The following is an 18,731-nucleotide window of genomic DNA, read 5'->3' on the forward strand; positions in this document are numbered from 1 at the left end:
CTGCAGGAGCACAACCCAGAGAGCTCGCAGTCTTCTCCTAGAAGTCCCGGAGTAGTAGCTGAGGTTGCATCTAATTCTTTGGCTAACTCTCCCCACCGTTATTGAATCACCGCTGGTGAGTCACCAATTCTTTGCCCACTGGGGCCCCAGGCGTAGGAGGCGGGGCAGGGGTGTGGGAGATGAGGAGAGACCGCCCACCTAAACGATGTGGGGGCCTATTTGAGGGGTGTGGAAGTGGCCCGAACACCAAGCCCAGAAAAGGGGCCGGACAACTTCCAAAGAGGCGGGAGAGGGAGCAGGAGGGGAGTGCTCCGGTCCAAGCCTTTATATTGAGCAGCCAACATGCGACCCCCACACACAAGGCTCCCTGGAGGCAAAGAGCAGCAAGGACCCCAACCCAGACGAGCACACGTCTTGTAGAGCTCCCGTCCTTTACTTTGGCCTCCCGGGAACACTCCAAGGACTAATCCGCAGCAGACTCACTACAATGGCGCCCCCCAACCCTTGTCTCCTGGTGGCCCCCGCGGCTTCTGTCCAGACGGTTCTGCTCGGCTTCCTCCTCCTCGTCCAGGTGGCATTGGCTTCAGGTGAGTGGCTCCCAGTGCCTTTTCGGGCCAGGGCTCATCGCTCCACAGCAGCGCGTGGAGAGCGCACTGAGGACTCGGAGCCCGGCGCGCTCTGGTCCTCCAGGCGAGGGGCCGACCCAAGCGCCGGGAACGCAGACATGAACACGGTCCAGCCCCGGGAATGGTCGCTGACTGTCGGAAGCGCCGTCAGGACCTTTACCTGGGCGGCTGAAGGGCCAACTGAAGTGGCTGGGTTGGAGCTGCCGCGCCTCAGTCTCTGAGCCATCCGTAGTCCGTGGCCTGGCTCCGGTGAATGAGATCTGAAACTGGAAGCTTGCTAGTTTCCTAATTCTGTGTTTCTGCTCATTTCCGATGCTGCGCTGTTCCGGTGGCTTGGCTGGCAGGTAGGATTCCAAGCCTGGAGCAACTCTCTTCTGATGGCTTGGGGCCCGGCTCGAATCCTGCACTCAGTTGTTAACTCTTTGATCCAGGGTTTTTCTTGAGTACTGGACCTTCTCATACCCACTCTTATGCTCTGCCAGCTTTTCCTTTTAAAGTTCTCACAAGTCGACTAAGTCTAGGGGTCTACAGCACTGTCTGTTTTGCTCATAGGGAATGGTGGGATGCATATTACCTTTCAAGAACATTATGTGAACCACTTCACTGTCAAACTAGAATCTTGGAGAGTACCTTGAGTGTGATGAACAATGAGTAATTTGCTTCAGTATTTCCAGTGTGAGAACAGAGAGGAATCAAATTGCAAAATCTTAGAATAGAGCAAGAACAGTATTGTGCATACCACATATCTGCACTGGTTTTTACTGGAGTTAAGTAACGACATAACTAGTTTCTGTAGTAAAGTATAGAAATGTATCTAATGTATTTATGATAAATTCTGAATGTTTATGTCAAGCCTGCTTATGCTAGCATCCTTATCAATGCTCTGGATGTCCCACTGCCTCGTTTATCTAATTGAGATAAGAATTGATGAGTTGGGGGTTTTTTTTTTGGTAATCCTAACTCCTTACACACACAGTCTTTACAATACCTTTCATTTCTTTTTCTTTTTTTCTTCTTCAATTCTTAATAACAGCTCCGGTAAAGAAAAGGTGGTACAGGGCAGCTTAGATTCCAACTCTGCTGCTTACCGCTGACCTTGAGGAAGTTACCCATAGATTGGGGACTCAGTTTCCTCATCTGTAAAATGAGGAAGGTGAACAAGAGAAGCTGTCTCTTCCAACTCAAAAACAACAATCATATGAAGTTGTGAGTTCCAGCCAGGACAGAATTTCTACTTTGATTACAAACTGAGTTACAGAAGCAAGATCTTGGTTTTGTTTTGTTTTGTTTTCAATTTTGAATTTTTAAGCACCATTTCGATTTCCCAGGGACTTTTCCTGTAGCACTTTTTTTCCCTGACAGGTTCCTTGTATGTTTTTATGAGTTGTGGTGTAAATCAATTATTAGATAACAGCTTACCTTGAGTCAAGAATGGGATTAGGACAAGGCTATTCGAATTAGTCAATAAGGAAAAAATATATGTTATCATTTTTTAAAAATCTGATGCTGTATGATATAAAGGGGAAAATCTTAAGGGCATTTTATGCTTATCAAATAGAGAGCATTTAAGTCTACATTCAGTTAGTGAAGCTGTGCTAATCATTAGAATCACTAAAGTAATGGCTATTCTTTCTTGTGTGTGCATAGGTACATCAGATGTAGTATTAGCACACAACATAACCTGGAAATCCATTGACTTCAAGACCATATTGGAATGGGAGCCCAAACCAGCCAATTTCGTCTACTCAGTTGAGATAAGGTAAGTAGACATCTTGATAAAAACAAGATTTCTGAGATGTCACTATTTAATAATAGCTAGCATTTATATGGGTCTTTAAGGTTTACAAAGCAGTTACATGTGTTGACTGAGCTGATTCTCACAACAGCTCATGGAAGGTAGATGCTGCTAATATTATCCCTATTTTGCAGATGAAGAAACAGGGCTAGATGGATTAAGTGACTTGCTCAGGGTCATACAATAATAAGTATCTGACAAAAGATTTGAACTCTGATCTTTCTGATTCCAGAATTACCACTCTAGCCACTGACCCATCTAGGTGCCATTTCTCTGTATTCAATAAGGGGGTAGATAAAGATGACTGCTGTCTGAGGGCCATGAAGTACATGACAAAGAAGAGAGCATTCACTGTGATTTTTGAAGCACCACACAGATCTATCAGGAATGTGAAGCTGCTCTGAGGATAGACAATATAACAGACAATGAGAAGGGGGCTTATTGAAGATGGCAGATAATTTTAACTCAATAATTTTAATAATTGAATAATTCTTGTTTTGGGGATGATCACAAATTTCATAGAGTGGATTGAGAGTTGCAGAAAGGGAAATCTTTACCAATAGGTGATGGAGGCACTGATTCAGTATTAGTCTTACAGGAGCAATGACATCTAGTCTACCTGATATGCATGAATTTCCCTTCTTTGGGTAACAGTCTAGACGTTCGGGCAAGGTATAAGCCATGAGGAAGGGAGGGGGCCAGTGCTTAGAATGTTTAAATCACCTGGGGCAGTATTTGATTCATAAGTGTTTATACTCTGCAAATCCAGAGCATTCATTTCGGGGCATGTCTTTCAAATGTGCCAGATAAATGACTAAATGTGCCCGGCAGAAACAGACGAGTAGAAAATCAAATTGGAGAGGCTAGTGCAGGGCTATGATTATGACCGATAGTTTGCCTGAGCAGTCGTGAAACTTTGTGTACGGAAACACAGAGTATTCAGAGACATGCCTCTCTACTCCATTTAAAATAAATTCAGCCATACTGCTAGCAATATGACTAGTGTTTTCTTTGTTCCCCCCCCCCACTTTCCTTCTAAAATGTTCCAAAAGACATTATGGGAAGATGATACTTTCTTTCCAGTAATTTTACAAAGGCATAAAAGTGTCACCAGTTAAAATTAAAGGTGCCATTTTTAGTTTATGCTGAGACTTTTGAAAGCGGTAGAGATACAATTCTCCTTGACCACACCAGTGCTAGAACAGTGGCAGCATTTTTTTTTGTTCACCAGTATTTCACAAGGGGAATGGTAGGGGGGAAAGGCGGAGTTTAAAATGTTTTTGTGTCATCTTATATATTCTTTAAAAAGAGGGATATAGGTAAAAGAGGATAAAACTTGCCAGGGTAGTTTCTGAATTTGGGACAGTAGACTACTTTGTAATTCAGGACAATACCAGTTGACAGGAAATCCATTGGATTGGCTTTTAGTAATTCACAATCTGTGAAAATTTCACTAAACTTGAGTTGGTCTGCCTTTGTGCTAACTTTTCATGAGGAAAAGCTTTACTATGAAAATTAATAGCATAAACACTATGATGGGGAAAGGGTCATTTATCTCCTTCAAAGAATATACTTTAAAAGTTCCTTAGCAAAATTCATTTCCAGAGAAAAATGTACACAGGTGAATTTTTAACTTATAAAAAGCATGCCTTTGCCAACTACTATGGTATATAACTAAAATGATAAAACTGCCTTTAAAAAATGGAGATAGACTCCAGTTTAGAAATGCCTTGCTTTTACCTATCTTCTTTACATGCTGCTCCTACAGATTCCTCTTCCATCCTTCAAACTCCTCCCTCATCCCTAGTTCCCGTTGAAAACCCCATTCTTCTTCTCTGGGACCCTGACTCTCCCCAGCTTTACATCTTGTTCCTGTGCCAGGGTCTGCTGTGGTGGGATAGAGAATTGGGTAGGGAAAGGGAGGAGGGAGGTCTTATTGCTGTCACATGACCCTCCTCTTCCTTCTGAGTTTCCAGTCTGCCTTAATTCCTCCCTTCTTTCTAAGCCTTAGCTCTCAGATTCCTAACCTCCCTCCCTGTTCCTAGTTCTCCTGCCTTTCTAAACACTAGCTCCCAGATTCCTAACCTCCCTCCCTGTTCCTAGTTCTCCTGCCTTTCTAAATGCTAGCTCCCAGGTTCCTAACCTCCCTCCCTGTTCCTAGTTCTCCTGCCTTTCTAAATGCTAGCTCCCAGGTTCCTAACCTCCCTCCCTGTTCCTAGTTCTCCTGCCTTTCTAAACACTAGCTCCCAGACTCCTAATCTCCATCCCTGTTCCTGAGACCATTGGAAGCCCAGCGTCTTAGAGTTAAAGGAGCCCATTTATTTAGTTTTGAGCAGCAGACAGGAATCATAGAATAATAGCTCGAGAGCTGGGAAGAAGGCTTAGAAGTCATCTAGTCTAACCCCCCTCTTTTTTTAGCTGCCTGGAAGGATTAAATAGTTACCCAGGGTCTCACAACTAGTGTCAAAGGGGAATTGGAATGAGCCTAGGTCCTCTGACTTCCCACTGTACCTCACTGCCCTGTTTTTCTTGTTGCAATAGCAGCTAAATGTGTGGCCATCCATTGAGCATGTTAAAGTGGAGGTTCTTTTAGTGTATGGATTGGATTAGATGACCACTGAGGTCCCTCCCACCCTTCAAATTCTGTGATTTTTGTGTCCAAGTAACAAGTGAGGACAGATTTTTTTTTTCCACACAGAAACATGATCAGACATGAGAGTTTCCAGAAAGGTATTATTGCTATTCTTCAGGTACCTTATGAGTTAAACAGACTTTAATGAGCTAGCCTAGCAAACTAGAACATTGTTTCTAAGGGAAAAGGCATTCTGAGTTCCACATGACTTACAAATGAAAAGTTGGTTGTAAATTAGTATCCTGTTCAGCAGTTCTGCTCCTTCAGATGACTCTTTCTCCTAATTTAAATAATTAATAAGGTTCCACTGCCTAAGTATATTTTCACCATTCTGGTTTGGTTGAAAAAATCTCGTTGAGTTGCAACACAGGCAGTTAAGGGGAGGGCATGTCCTGCAGTAGAAAGAATGGTAGATTTGGGGTGAGAGGATCCAAGTTTGAATTCTGACTTGGCACTTATCAGCTTTGTGACTTTGGGTATGTTACTTACTTTTTTCTGCCTCAGTTTTCCCTTTTTTAAAATGAGGGCTTGGACTCAATGATCTCTGAAGTTTCCTTTATCTCTAAATCTGTGATCCCATAAAAAAGATGCAAAGAATAAAGAGATATTTCTAAATCAATCTATTTTGGGAGAGCTGAAAATGAAACTGACTATAGTAGCTCCCAATCCTGTTTGGCTCAGCTCTGAGGGAATGTGTTATCTATTGTCTTTATGCTGAGGTTTAGGAAACTAAATCTAGCTACCTGATGTTGTTTTCTGAAAACACATGCATGTTAAGATGATTTGTCTAGTAGCCTTCTAGGGTCTTGGGCTTTGTTAGTACTGTATCACTTACATTGTTATTGGCAAGCATTTTTCAACAAGAGAACACTCTCACCCTATATATGTAAAAGAAAGAATAAGAGACACAGGCTGTATTTTTTCTAATGAGATGTAATGTTACAAGAGACTATCCCATTCCTAAAGAATAGAATTAAATACACTAAGAACAATGCCAACTAGTTTGGGAGTTTGAGGGTCTTAAATGATGCCCAAGAAGCCTGGATGGTTACTAGAGCCAAGAGAAGGCATTTCACTGGAGTCAAAAGACCTCGGTTCAAATTCTGACCCTACCATTTATTAGCTGGCTGAACTAGATGACCTCTGCTTATAACTTGCCTCTCTTCTCAGCAATTTCCTCTTCTGTAAAATGTCTGGGATCTCTCCCATCCCCCTTAACATTCTGTACTTGTTAATCATATGCCCCAGGCACAGTTGAAGAATTGCATGCACACGCGCACACACACACACACACACACACACACACACACACACACACACACACACACACTATGGGTCCAGAATTGGTTTTGTGCCCTGTGTTATCACACATGCCTCAAATTAGCAAAGGTCAAGACCTGTATGAGGACATAGAGAGAGGAATGTTGTATAATTAAAGCTATTGTATATGCATTTTTTAAATGGACTATTTAAAAGGTCCTCTGTCGTGCCTTAGGTAGTCTGCCCCTAGTCCCAATTTTGACTGAAATAGATAGGATTATAGAGGTAATCCAGCTGGGTTATTACAGAAAATGGCTCTTTTCCTTTGTAGCTATTAGCAGCCCAATTTTACAATATGGCAACTACACACACACACACACACACACACACACACACACACACACACACACATACACACACACATATCTTTTTGGAAGCAAACAAGTAATGTTCTCTCTTATCACCACTTTTCTTTCTTTCTTTTTTTAGTACCAGATGGGGAGACTGGAAAAAGAAATGTTTTCAAATAAAAAAAACAGAATGTGATCTCACAGATGAGATGAAAAATGTAAGGGAAACGTACGTTGCTCGAATCCTTTCTGAAAAAGCAGTAAAGTCAGATGAAGATCCTGAAGAACCCCTGCATGCTAATGCACCTTACTTCACACCTTACTTAGACAGTAAGTAAGGGAGAGTGGGGCTGGATTTGTTATTACCTCAATTCTGGTTAAATACTTAGGAGCTCCAGTGAGCACCACCATAAATGAGGTTTTTCTTGGGTTCATATCACTAGAAACTGGTACTCCCACCCTTGATGGAAATTTTGACCCTTCAGTGACTCTGGATGCAGCTGTCATGAGTTACTGTGACAGAAAAAAATCATGCTTTCCAAGGCCAGCCCTCTGGTGATCAACCTTTCCAAATTTAGCAGGGCTTGTCCTTGGAAGATGCAGCATGGTCTAGCAGATAGAAGGCTACCTTTGGAATCGGGAGGACCTGCTAAATCTAGTCCTATACTAAGCCTGGGACCCTAGGCAAGTAGCTTAATCTCTTATCCCCCCACCCCCCAACCCAGGCAATTCTCTAAGCCTAGAAGTTATCAACAGGTCACTGATCTGCCTTGGTGGAGGGAATTTCTAAACTGAGAGTTCCCCTGTAAAATCATAGGTACTATCTCCTTTCTCCCTCCTAACTGCCCCCCCCCACTGCCCTATTAAGTCCTTGGACAACAGGCATACACAATCTATTAGGTGATTGTTTTTAGAGGATTTCCAGATTGCTGTGGCCTGCCAGGGCTCCCCTGACATAGCTGCCTTCAAAAGTACAAGGTTACCTCTATACTGTGATGAAGAGTCACAGGAGGCTTTAGTTGAAGAATTAAAAAAAAACTTGGAAAAAATAAAATTGAATTTTAAAGAAGAATAATGAAAAATATTTTAAGGAAAAATGAAGCTAGCTATATTACATGAATAGGCTGCAGCTTCCTTCTGTTTTTTTTTTACCTTACCTGTTACTTAGTGTGTTAAGTATCAACTCAGTTGGAAGTGTGATATTAAACAAAAAAAGCACAATCTTAGCTTTTTCATCCTGAACAAACATGTAGTCAGTAAAAGGAAATAAAGATGAAGACAGAATCTTAGATCTGGAAGGGATCTCAGAAACTGTCTAGGCCAAATCACATCTGAAAAAGAATCCACTGTACCACACACATAGTAGGTGGTCCTTAGCCTTTGCTCAAAGATTTCCAGTGATGGTGGAGCCCACTACCTCCCAAAGGTAGTGGATAGATCTAATTTTAAGGAAGTTTGGTGGTGAGGTTTTTTTTTCCTTCTTCCATTAAGTCCAGATTTAAACTCGCCTCTTTGCAACTCCTACCTATTCTTCCTCCTCTTCCCTCTTGACCCTTGGGGCCAAGCAGAACATGGCTTGACTGTCTTCCACATGACAGGCCCTGGAATCCTTAAAGATGGCTCTCATATCTCTACCGAGCCTTCTTATCCACAGACGTGGCATCCTCAATTCTTTGCACCAATCCTCCAGTGGCCCACCTCACTCTCCTTCACAGAGTCAGTTGTGACATACACAGAGGAGGAATGTGGAAGAGAGATCGGACCCCAAGTGGAAGAAACAAGAATAATAGATAGAAGCTTAGCAGATTTAGACTTAATGTCAAGAAAACTTTGCTAACTTTCCAGTCTGTCCCAAAGTAAAATGGGCTTAATGGGTTCTTCTCCCTAGAATACTTCAAGGGATGGCTAAAGACTGAAGTAAACCACTTGTTGGGAATGTTATTATAATAGAGAATCTTTTCAAGTGTGGGTTAGACTAAGAGGTCACTGAAGTCCCTTGTGACTCCCAAATTCTGCGATTGTTTTGTGTGGCGTGGCTGAGAGCTTTCCAGACCGTGATAAGGTGTGGTACACAACCAAATAAAATTTTTTTACTTTTTTTTTTTTTTAATAAAAAGTGGCCAAGATAAAAAGAAGTAGAGAAAAAGATGTATGGGAATTTTAGAAAGTGAGGGAAAAACCTTTTCCCTTTCCCCTAAGAGTGAGTTATTATATGTTCATACTCAAATCCCATGCCTAGTGTAGTTCTCTGGATCAGAATACAGTGCTGTGTATGAATAGAACTAACAGTTGTCCAAAACTGAATTGAACTATCTCCAGAGGTACAACAGTAAAGAAAGTCATTGATCCCACAAATGCCTATTGGTTCTGTTGCCAGAAAAACATAAAACATATGTGGAATTTAGCCATGTCAGATCCATTACCTATTGATTCCCTTTCTTATTGTTCCCAATCTGCCCTCACCAAAGAGCCTTAATACCATGGGAAAAGGTAGGGTTTTGGTGATGCAGTCAAGTACCTATCTGGTTGTGACCTCCCTACCCCAATGCTCTACCTACCTTACTACCACCGGGCTATATTTTGTAGGGAGGAGGGATGATTAAAAGTCAAACGATAGCTGATCAGGTTTTTACTTTGACTGCAATTCCCTGGTTCCTACCATTCTTGTCTTCTTTGTCTCAGCAAACCTTGGGCAGCCAAGAATTCAAAGTTTTGAACAAAATGATGCAAAGTTGAAAGTGACAGTTCAAGATTCCATTACATCGTTTAGACGTGATGGGACCTTCCAAACCCTCCGTCAGATTTTTCACCAGGATCTAAATTACACACTTTATTACTGGAGGGCTTCAAGTACTGGAAAGGTAAGTTTCTTCCCCTTCCCCCCTTCACTTTGGAGCCCATTAGGACTTCTTAAATTGCAAATTAATAATAAATATTAGTAATAGCTGGCATTTATATAGTGTTTTAAGGCTTGAAAATGCTTTACAAGCATTATATCATTTTGGCCTCACAAACATAGGAGGTGGATGCTAATATTATTCTTATTTTACAGATGAGGAAACAAAGGTTAAGTGACTTTAAGTGACAGGATTTGAACTTGGGTCTTCCCGACTCTAGGTCTGGCACTCTAACCACTGTGCCACCTAGCTTCCTAGATTTTCAACTTATCTCCTTTGAGGGAGAGCAAAATGGAGACTGGTTAAGGAACAACATGGTATATAGTAGACAAAGTAATGGATGAAGTCGGGGAGCCTGAGTTGTATTGCCAGTTCTACCCCCTTATTAGCTATATGACCATGAGCAAGATGCTTTAAACTCTCTTAGCTTTGGTTTCTTTATCTGTAAAATTAGAGGGCTAGACTAGAACTAGATCATGTCAAAAGTTCCTTTGTCCAAAGGTCTAAAATTTGAATTCTTGCCCACATTGAGGATCCCACAGATTGATCCTTTCCATTTTATTCAACCTCTGGAAATTCTTGTTCATATTTAAAAGCCCAGAACAAGTTTTTCTATTGGAAAAGCCTTTTGGGGTTCAGAATGGTTTTTCAAGGACCTCAGTTGGATGGAATCCCTTTGGCACTTTGGTATCTACCTTTGCCTGGAATGGGTTACCTCCACACTTCAGTGTTTTAATCTTTTGTTAACCATGAAAGTCCAGGGATGCCTAGAGATGAGCCAGCCCCTGGACCAAGAGTATCAAATAAATTCTAGTCATCCCACACTAGCCTTGGTAAAGGAAGAAAATTAAGACCTGCAACAAGAGATCAAATTCTAATTGCCACTTCACACTAGTCTGCAATAAAAACTTCCACAAAATTAAGTGAGAACTCTGGCTTATCTACTTTCTCCTTGTAGGATCTTGCACTAACGACTCCGTATCTCTAAACCTCAGTTTCTTCATCTGTAAGATGAAAGCAATTAGATGTGATGATCTTTCAGCTCTAAATTTATGGTCCTATGATCTGTCTCTTTTAATAGAAATCAGTAAATACGGACACAAATGAATTTTTGGTTGAAGTGGACAAAGGAGAAAGTTATTGCTTTAACGTTCAGGCAGTCATTCCATCTCGGAGAGCAAAGCAGAAGAGTCCAGAAAGTGCAATCCATTGTACCAGCCAAGACAAAGTTGTGTTTAAAGGTGAGTGTGCTCTGGAGCTAGGTCTGGTATAAGAGGTGCCTTTGTTCGCTACTTAGAGAGGGATGATTTCCATAGTTCAATTTTACCTCTGTGACCCCAGTGAATCTCCTTGTGAAACTGTCATTGCCAGGGTTCTTGAAGTCAGTAACCCATCCAAGCAGTCTGGTGAAGCAGGGGAAGGGAACAATTCTATATTAAACACCTACTATGTGCCACTCCCAGTGCTAAGCACTTTACACATAGTATCTTATTTAATCCTCACAACAACCCTATGAATTAGGTTTCCCAATTTACAGATGAAGAAACTGAGGCAGACAAAGGTTAAGTGATTTGGCCAGGGTCACACATCTGCTAAATGTCTGAAGCTAAATTTGTACTCAGGTCTTCCTGGCTTCAGGCCCAGCCCTCTATCCATTGAACTACCTAGCTGACTTTGCATAAAATAAAATACATAGGATTACAAAGTTCATCAAATTCATTGAAATACATAAAAATATTTTAATTAACCAACTCCCTGTAATTTATCTATAGGCCCTAGTTTAAGGACCCCCAATCTATTGTGTCTATATTCCCGGCACCTGATACATAGTAATCACCTAATCCATGTTTGTTGGTTGGTGGATTAACACTAGGCTAAGTTTCTTTGCATATATGGGCCTGTATTTGGTACCAGAGCACTCTCTGAGCATTTTCTCCAGTTAAGTGTAGAACTAGGCATAAGAAACTATAACTCTCTGCAGCTGCAGCCTTGATTAAAAACTGATTAGCATCAGAAGAAGGAGAAGATGTGTAAGGCAGGTCCTGTCCCTGCAGTGGCAGGCTTACAGCCTCGCCGAGGAAATGAAGCTTAAGACCAACATTTAAAAAGTGCCAAATAAAGGAGAAAGTAGATTCAACATATTCAGGAAACTTGGAGGGAGAGTCCAGAAGAGGTGGGCCAAGATGACAGGTTTCATGGAGGAGGATGAGATTTGGAGAGGCCGATTTTAAGAACTACAAGGGAAACAAACGGATCCAGTGATTTAGTTCCCTTTTTCATTTCAGCAGACCTTTACAGGAGATTGTTAGTCTGCTCTTTCCAGTTACTAACTGCCTATGGCAGAGGGATGAAGTCCAGCGACTTAGGGAGTAGTGTGCTGAATGTAGAGTCCAAGGACCTGGATTCGTGTCCTGACTCAGCTACTCATTAACTTTGTGACCTTGGGCAAGTCACTTGGCTCATCTGTAAAATGAGGGCCTTGGACTCTCCAAGGTCCTTGTAGCACCAGACCGAGGATCCTGAGTAACATTGTTCCTCTTGCTTCCCGCAATATTGTTCTAAAAAATCCTTTCTAGATATAAAATGCTTTACAATGAATCACAAGATCCCATTCAAGGTTTTTCACCATTGTAGCCATTGTAATTTATCCTAGTCTTTTTCCAGTGGGGTCAGACCTCATCATAAACCAAGAATTTTGAAATGAGGGGAGAAAGTTTGGGCTGGCCATGAGGAGAACAGAGTAATTTTGAGCTCTGTCCTCAGCTGCAGCCATGAATGAACAGTGTCAGGGAAAGCCTATTCCAACTTTCTTTCTGATTCTTTTTTTCTCAGTTTGGGAAAAAGGGGTGATAAGTAGGAGGAAGGGGAGATAGAGATAGGGAAGAAAAGAAAGGAAGAAGAAAAGGAAAGAAAGAATTTTAAAGTACCTTTTCGTAATGTATAGAAGAGAACAGAAGGCAGTCTAGAAGGAATTGGGCAAGCAAGACTTGAAAGTTATATACTGAATTTATTATATATGTGTGTATACATATATAACACATACATATACATGTGTGTATATATAGGTGTGTTTTTAAGTAAGCTGTACATAATAGAGATCCATGATTTTATATACAATCTTTTTTTGTTCTGAATATATGTATGTATGTGTATGTATACATATATATACACACATATACAGCATACTATATGTGTGTATATATGCATATATTCATATGTGTATATGTATATGAATATATATACATATAAATGGAAATATTTTTCTATTTTATTTGGTGTTTAAATTCAGAATTTTTTAAAAAAAAGTCTTCTCTGACTATGTAGGCAAGTAATATTCTTCTTTTCCTTTCAGAATTGTTTTTCATAGTTGGAGCTGTGCTTTTTGTCATCATCATCCTTGTCATTATCCTCTCTGTGACACTATACAAATGCTCAAAAGCAAGAGCTAAAAGGAACAGGATGGAAAACTCACCACTTAACATTGCGTAATGGAGGCACCATTACTACCACTGTTGACTGCTACAGAAGCTGCATCTTACTGTGATGGGAAAGCTGATGGTACTTAGAAGACAACACCACTCTGGGGAGAATTGCTGTGATGGAGCTTGGGAAGGTAGCCTTCAAGTTCAAAGGGGGAAAAATCCTGTTTCTCTATTTCTTACTGCACTCATCATTCTTGTTTAAGTTATCTCCCTAACTCACTTTGGAAATCAGTGAATGGTACAGCCAGCGTCTCAAATTTTATTTTATTATTATTATTTTTAACACTACCACTCCTGAACTTGTCAGATTTTAGACTCTATAATCTTCTTGCAAGTTGAAATCTGGTCTCCAGGTCTTTGAAGCACTGGGTGGAATTTGGAAGCATCAGTGAGAAGCTGACATGAAACCGTGCAAGAAGGCATGCCGTGCCGTGGGTAGATCTGTTTCTACTACATGTCAATCTTGATTTCTGCATCCCATCCTGCAAGTTTGGAAAGGCAGAGGTTTTCAGAGCTGCATTTTTACAATAAGACTTGTGGTATTTGTGCTGGTTACATTCTTCCTTTTCCTATCTCTGCCACTCTGTAAGTGCAGGAAAGGAAAAGTTAGACCCGAGGGGAAGGAAAACTCTCCATAAACCTAACGGAAGCATCAACACAACTCTTGACTACTGCAAATGCTGCATATGGACCAGACTGACATTAACATGTTTGTTACGGACACTTTAAAACCAATGGCTTGAGTGTTCTAATATGCCATAAGGTTTAGCACTTTAACAGACCTAAGTAATGTTGCTTAAACACTTGATAGATATTCTATTTTTGTAATAAGACTACTATATAAATGAACCATCTCAGTTATGATTTGAGGTACTTTAGGCCCTCAGGGTCAGTGTCTATTATATGTGTTGTCTGTGTTTATGGAAAGGATTTGTATTTGGGGATTTCTATTTATGTCTATAATATATATTTGTATATATTGCAGTAATTTATTTAATATGCTTTTATATAAATAAAGGTGAATGGGATGAAAGTAAAAGATTATTTTGCTTTTCAATCATTTATGATCAGTCTCGAAAAAGGGGATGCTTAGAGACAGAGGTCACCAGAGGTGGCTGGTGGCTCAGTGGCATAGGACCTGTAGTCAGGAAGACCGGAGCTCAAATCTGGCCTCAGATATTTATTAGCTGTGTGATTCTGGGCAAGTCACTTAACCTCTGTTTGTATCCTTTCCTCAACTATAAAAGGAGGATTTTTATAGCACCGACTTCCCCAGGTTGTTATAAAGATAAAAATTAGATAATATTTATAAAATGCCTGGCACACGGTAAGTGCTGAATAAATACTTATTCCCTTTCCCCCTTCACTTTGGGCCTCAGTTTCCTCATCTGTAAAATGATGGTTAAATTTCTTTGACCATCTTTTAGCACTATATCTATCCCAAGCCCTGCCTTCTTTTATTCTCGGATATTCAATCCAATCTGACAAACATTAGCACCTAGCACAGGGCCAGGCACCTTTTAGTAGGCATTGAATAAATAATTATTGCTTAAGCACCCTCTGATTTCATCAGCACAGAGAATTCCAGGTAAGTAATCTTCCCTTACCAATACAGACTGGCAACAGTTCTGCCATTTGTAACCTTAGTGAATTGTCTGGGGTATTGAAAGGTTTCAAGGCATTGCCAGTGCCACACAACCAACATTTATTGATGTCAGGACTTGAACCTAGCTTTAGCTGATTCCAAGTTTGGTCATTATCCACTACAACAGTGGTTTCAAACTCAGATAGATATGTGGGCCACCAAGCTGTACATAAGGATCCTGGGGGACAGAGAGGGGTGCCACATAGTGACTTAGAAAACCACATGTTAACATTATCTATATTTACTTGCATTTTTATGTTTTGTTAAATATTTCCCAATTCCATTTTAATCTGGTTCCCATGGCCAGCATTTGACACCTTTGTAGTACACCATCCCATCCCTATATAGGATTATATATTTAGAGCAGAAAAGAACCTTAGAACCTGTCCTCAATGAACTCTGGTTTTGAAGGAAAGTAGGGTAAAAAGGTCACATAAGATACTAAAGCAACATGATGCCCTTAAGAAGAGCAGCTAGGTGGTGCAGTAGATAGAGTGCCTGGCCTAGAGTTAGGAAGACCTGGGTTCAAATCCAGCCTCAGACACTAGCTGTGTGACCCTGGGTAAGTCACTTAACCCTGTGTGCCTCGGTTTCCTCATCTGTAAAAAGAGCTGAAGGAAATGGCAAACTACTCCAGTGTCTTTGCCAAGAAAATGAGGTCATAAAGAGCTGGACATAACTGAACCACAAAAACTCCTAAGATATTCTGATATATTGTACACACTCTCAGTTCACCCATTCCATGAAATGTAAATCTGATACACATTTTTTTCCAAAAGTGGGAGAAACTGAGGAACAGTATATGTGAGGCATCCAGTGAGTCAAGACCACGTTAGGAATAGAATCAAATTCTCTTGGTACTCATTTCTAGGATCATAGATCTGGAACTGGATTGACCAGGTCATATAGTTCAACCTTTTCATTTTTTAAAATTTATTTTTATTTATTTTTTGCAAGGCAATTAGAATTGACTTCCCCAGAGTCACACAGTTAGTAAGTGTTATGTGTCTGAGGCCGGATTTTAACTCAGGTCCCTCTGACTCCAGGGCCAGTGCTCTATCCACTGTGCCACCTAGCTGCTCCCTCAACCCTTTCATTTTACAGAAGAGCAAACTAAGGCCCAGGAAAGTTTAGTGACTTATCCAAGGTCACCCAGGTAGCAGGTATCAGAGGTAAGACTTGAACTCAGGTCCTTTGAATCTTTTCCATTGTCCTTTCAGTTTACATCTTAAGGATCTCTGAAGAATTTCAGGGCTATATATTACAAAATTTTCTCAAGCTATTTGACTCAAATAGAGGCAGCATGATATTGTGGGCCCTAAAGCTTGGAAGACCTGGGTTTAAGTTCTACCCCTGATATATACTGGCCTTGGAAGAGTCATTTAACACCTCATATCTCTAGGCAACTCTTTCTAAGATTTTTGAGTTGCAGAGAAGGCACTGACTTATACTGGCAGAAGGAATTTCCTCACCAGAGAGCTCCCCATACCAATGAAATCACAGGTCCAGCCTGTCTGTATTGACTCAAATACATATAATAGATACTAATTTTATTTTGTATCTTTAAGTAGAATCATTACAAAAAAACTTAGAATGATTTCTATATGTGACAAATGTATTTCCGTGTTCCTGGTGATGATCCACAGTAACAGAATTTTGATTAGTCAGGTTACAGTAAATCCTGCAAAAGAAAACATCTGGCATAACAGATGCTATTATGGGCATATTCTCCATCTGTGTAAAAGCCTGGTACAGGGGCAGAGTCCTTCAGTAGGATTTGTTAGTGTTCAGTCAGTCAACAGGAACGAAGGAGGTTTTTTTTTTTTTGTTGAATCATTTCAGGCTCTGCAAAGATGCTGGAGTGGTTAGCCATTTTCTTCTCCAGCTCATTTTACAAATAAGGAAATTGAGGCAAAGAAGGTTAAATCACTTGCCCAGGTTCACACAGTTAATAAGGGTCTAAGGCCACATTTGAACTGATGTCCTCATGACTCCAGGCCCAGCACTCTATCCACTGTACCATCTAGCTGCCCCCCACAAAGGAGTAACTGAAACTGTGACAGCTTTGGATGAAAATAAAGAAATTTTTTCTGTACTGTCCAAGGCATTTATATGGATCTCTATTTGCAGGACCAAATATAATTGTTGGTATAGTGGAAAGAGAGTTGGATTTAGAGTTAGGACGTGGGTTCAAATCTTAACTCTGCTCCTATTAACTATATGAATTTAGACATATTACCTCCTTTTGTGTCTGACTCTTCTTGACCCCATGTCCATGAAGTTTTCTTGGCAAAGATACTAGAGTGGGTTGCCATTTCCTTCTCCAGTGTATCCTCATTTTACTGATGAGGAGCTAAAGCAAATAGGGATTAAGTGACTTGCCCAAGGTCACACAGTTAATAAGGGTCTGAGGCCAGATTTGAACTCAGATCCTCATGACTCCAAGCCCAATGCTCTATCCATGGTATCACCTAGCGACCTAAAACTATTATAGTGGTTCTCAGTGGAGTCAATGACCATCACCAGGAAGATGAGCCATGCCCCGGAAAATATGAAGCTTAAGTACATTTCTCAGGCAGTGCAGAGCTGAGATGAAACCACAAACTGTTAAACAGCCCCACAAAGCATGTCTTGTTTAATGTTTTAAGTATCTATCTCCCAGAAGAGTATAATAGGAACCATAAGTTACCGCATTATGGTTTTTTAAAAGTATTTGGCAATGAATGCTTATAAGTCTTCAGTTTCTTAAGCACTTCTTTTGTAGTGGAAGAAATCAATAGCTGTTCTTTTCCCAATCTACTGTGGACCTCGAGTACCTTTCTAAAGGGGACTCTGTTAATCCACTTTGTGGAGATCCTATACAAAAGTCATTCCTAAATTTAAAAAAACAATTCTTTCTGGGGCTTCTGGGTGTATCTTGGATAGGGTGTAAATGAACCAGAGTGCAAAAGGGACCAATCAGTGCCCCTATGGGTTAGACTCTTTCTGCGCTGAGCCTAGATAGCCTAAGTACTAATCTGGGACCCTTTCATGGGCGAGGGGAACCCTTATCCCTGGGCTTGTAGGTCTTCACATATAAAAAATAGGATTTACACTAGATAATATAGAAGCTTGCCTCTAGTTCCAAATATGTGATCCTATGAATCTGCACTCACCTGGCCCACTCATTCATAATCTTCCTGATGGCCACTTAATGACTTGCTGTCCTTCCAATCTTTTGTCATGGGATATTAAAAGTACTTCTGGTCAGAGCAAAGTCTTGTACCTGGATCTGGTCTAATTCTTAGGATCATAGATCTAGAACTGAAAAGAATCTTAGAAGTCATCTTCCAAGGTCAGCCAGTGGAAGCAGCAGAGCCAGGTTTCAAGCTCATATCTTCTGACTCCAAATCCAGTTCCTTTCCCACTTGTCTATCTTTCCACTTGCTTTCTATTTATTGTGTAAATATGTGTATTTGTTGTTTCCTCTAATAAAATGTTTTTTAGAGGTGAGGTAACTGAAGTCCCCTAGAGGTTAAGTGACTTGCCCAAGGTCACACAGTAAACACTAGGCAGAGCCAGGGTTTAAACTCCAGCCCTGTGGCTCCTTTCTAATGTGGTGGGAACAGGAGGAGAGGATTAGATTTCCAGCTTGGCAGTCTCCCTTCTTGACAATGGAGCTTGGTGCCCACAGGCACGTCCTGAAAGGAATGTAATTATGTGCTTATCTAGGATCACTGCTCACGTGAGATGAGGCTACTTGAGACAAAGAGCTTATTGAATTACATAAGGGAGTATAAAAAGTTTTGTTAAGAGATTATCTGGTTGTGGTATTTCTATAATGTGGCCCCTGGTGCAGGCTGTCCCAGACCTGAGTCCCTCAAAATGACCACCAGGAAAAGAACACCAGAAACACTTCCCACCCCCACCCCCTTCCTCAATATTCTCTGAATTTATCTGGGATTCCTCTGCTCTCCTCCTCCTCCTCTTCTTTCCTTCCAGCCACAGATTCCCAAGGTTCTCTGGGACCTTTTGATGATCTGACTATTCTCAAACAATAGGGTG

General features: G+C 40.9%; 1 protein-coding gene, 1 long non-coding RNA gene and 1 pseudogene across 2 annotated transcripts in view; 2 read left to right on the forward strand and 1 right to left on the reverse strand.

The window, feature by feature from the left end:
• LOC110217190 (uncharacterized) overlaps positions 1 to 1,076 on the reverse strand; it is a 46,159-nt gene extending 45,083 nt beyond the window's left edge. Inside the window, exon 1 of the long non-coding RNA XR_002326982.2 lies at positions 1 to 1,076. This is a non-coding gene — a long non-coding RNA (uncharacterized LOC110217190).
• Positions 488 to 14,083, forward strand: F3 (coagulation factor III, tissue factor). Its single transcript, XM_020999398.2, has 6 exons — positions 488 to 587; positions 2,274 to 2,385; positions 6,803 to 6,993; positions 9,346 to 9,524; positions 10,642 to 10,801; positions 12,913 to 14,083. Exons 1-6 carry the CDS (start codon positions 488 to 490, stop codon positions 13,047 to 13,049), a joined length of 879 nt encoding a protein of 292 aa, XP_020855057.1. The 3' UTR covers positions 13,050 to 14,083.
• LOC110216306 (argininosuccinate synthase pseudogene) overlaps positions 13,049 to 18,731 on the forward strand; it is a 16,223-nt pseudogene continuing 10,540 nt past the window's right edge.

This window comes from Phascolarctos cinereus, unplaced genomic scaffold (genome assembly GCF_003287225.1).
Source record: "Phascolarctos cinereus isolate Bilbo 61053 unplaced genomic scaffold, phaCin_HiC Scaffold_5;HRSCAF=322, whole genome shotgun sequence".
In the NCBI taxonomy this organism is placed as follows: Eukaryota; Metazoa; Chordata; class Mammalia; order Diprotodontia; family Phascolarctidae; genus Phascolarctos; species Phascolarctos cinereus.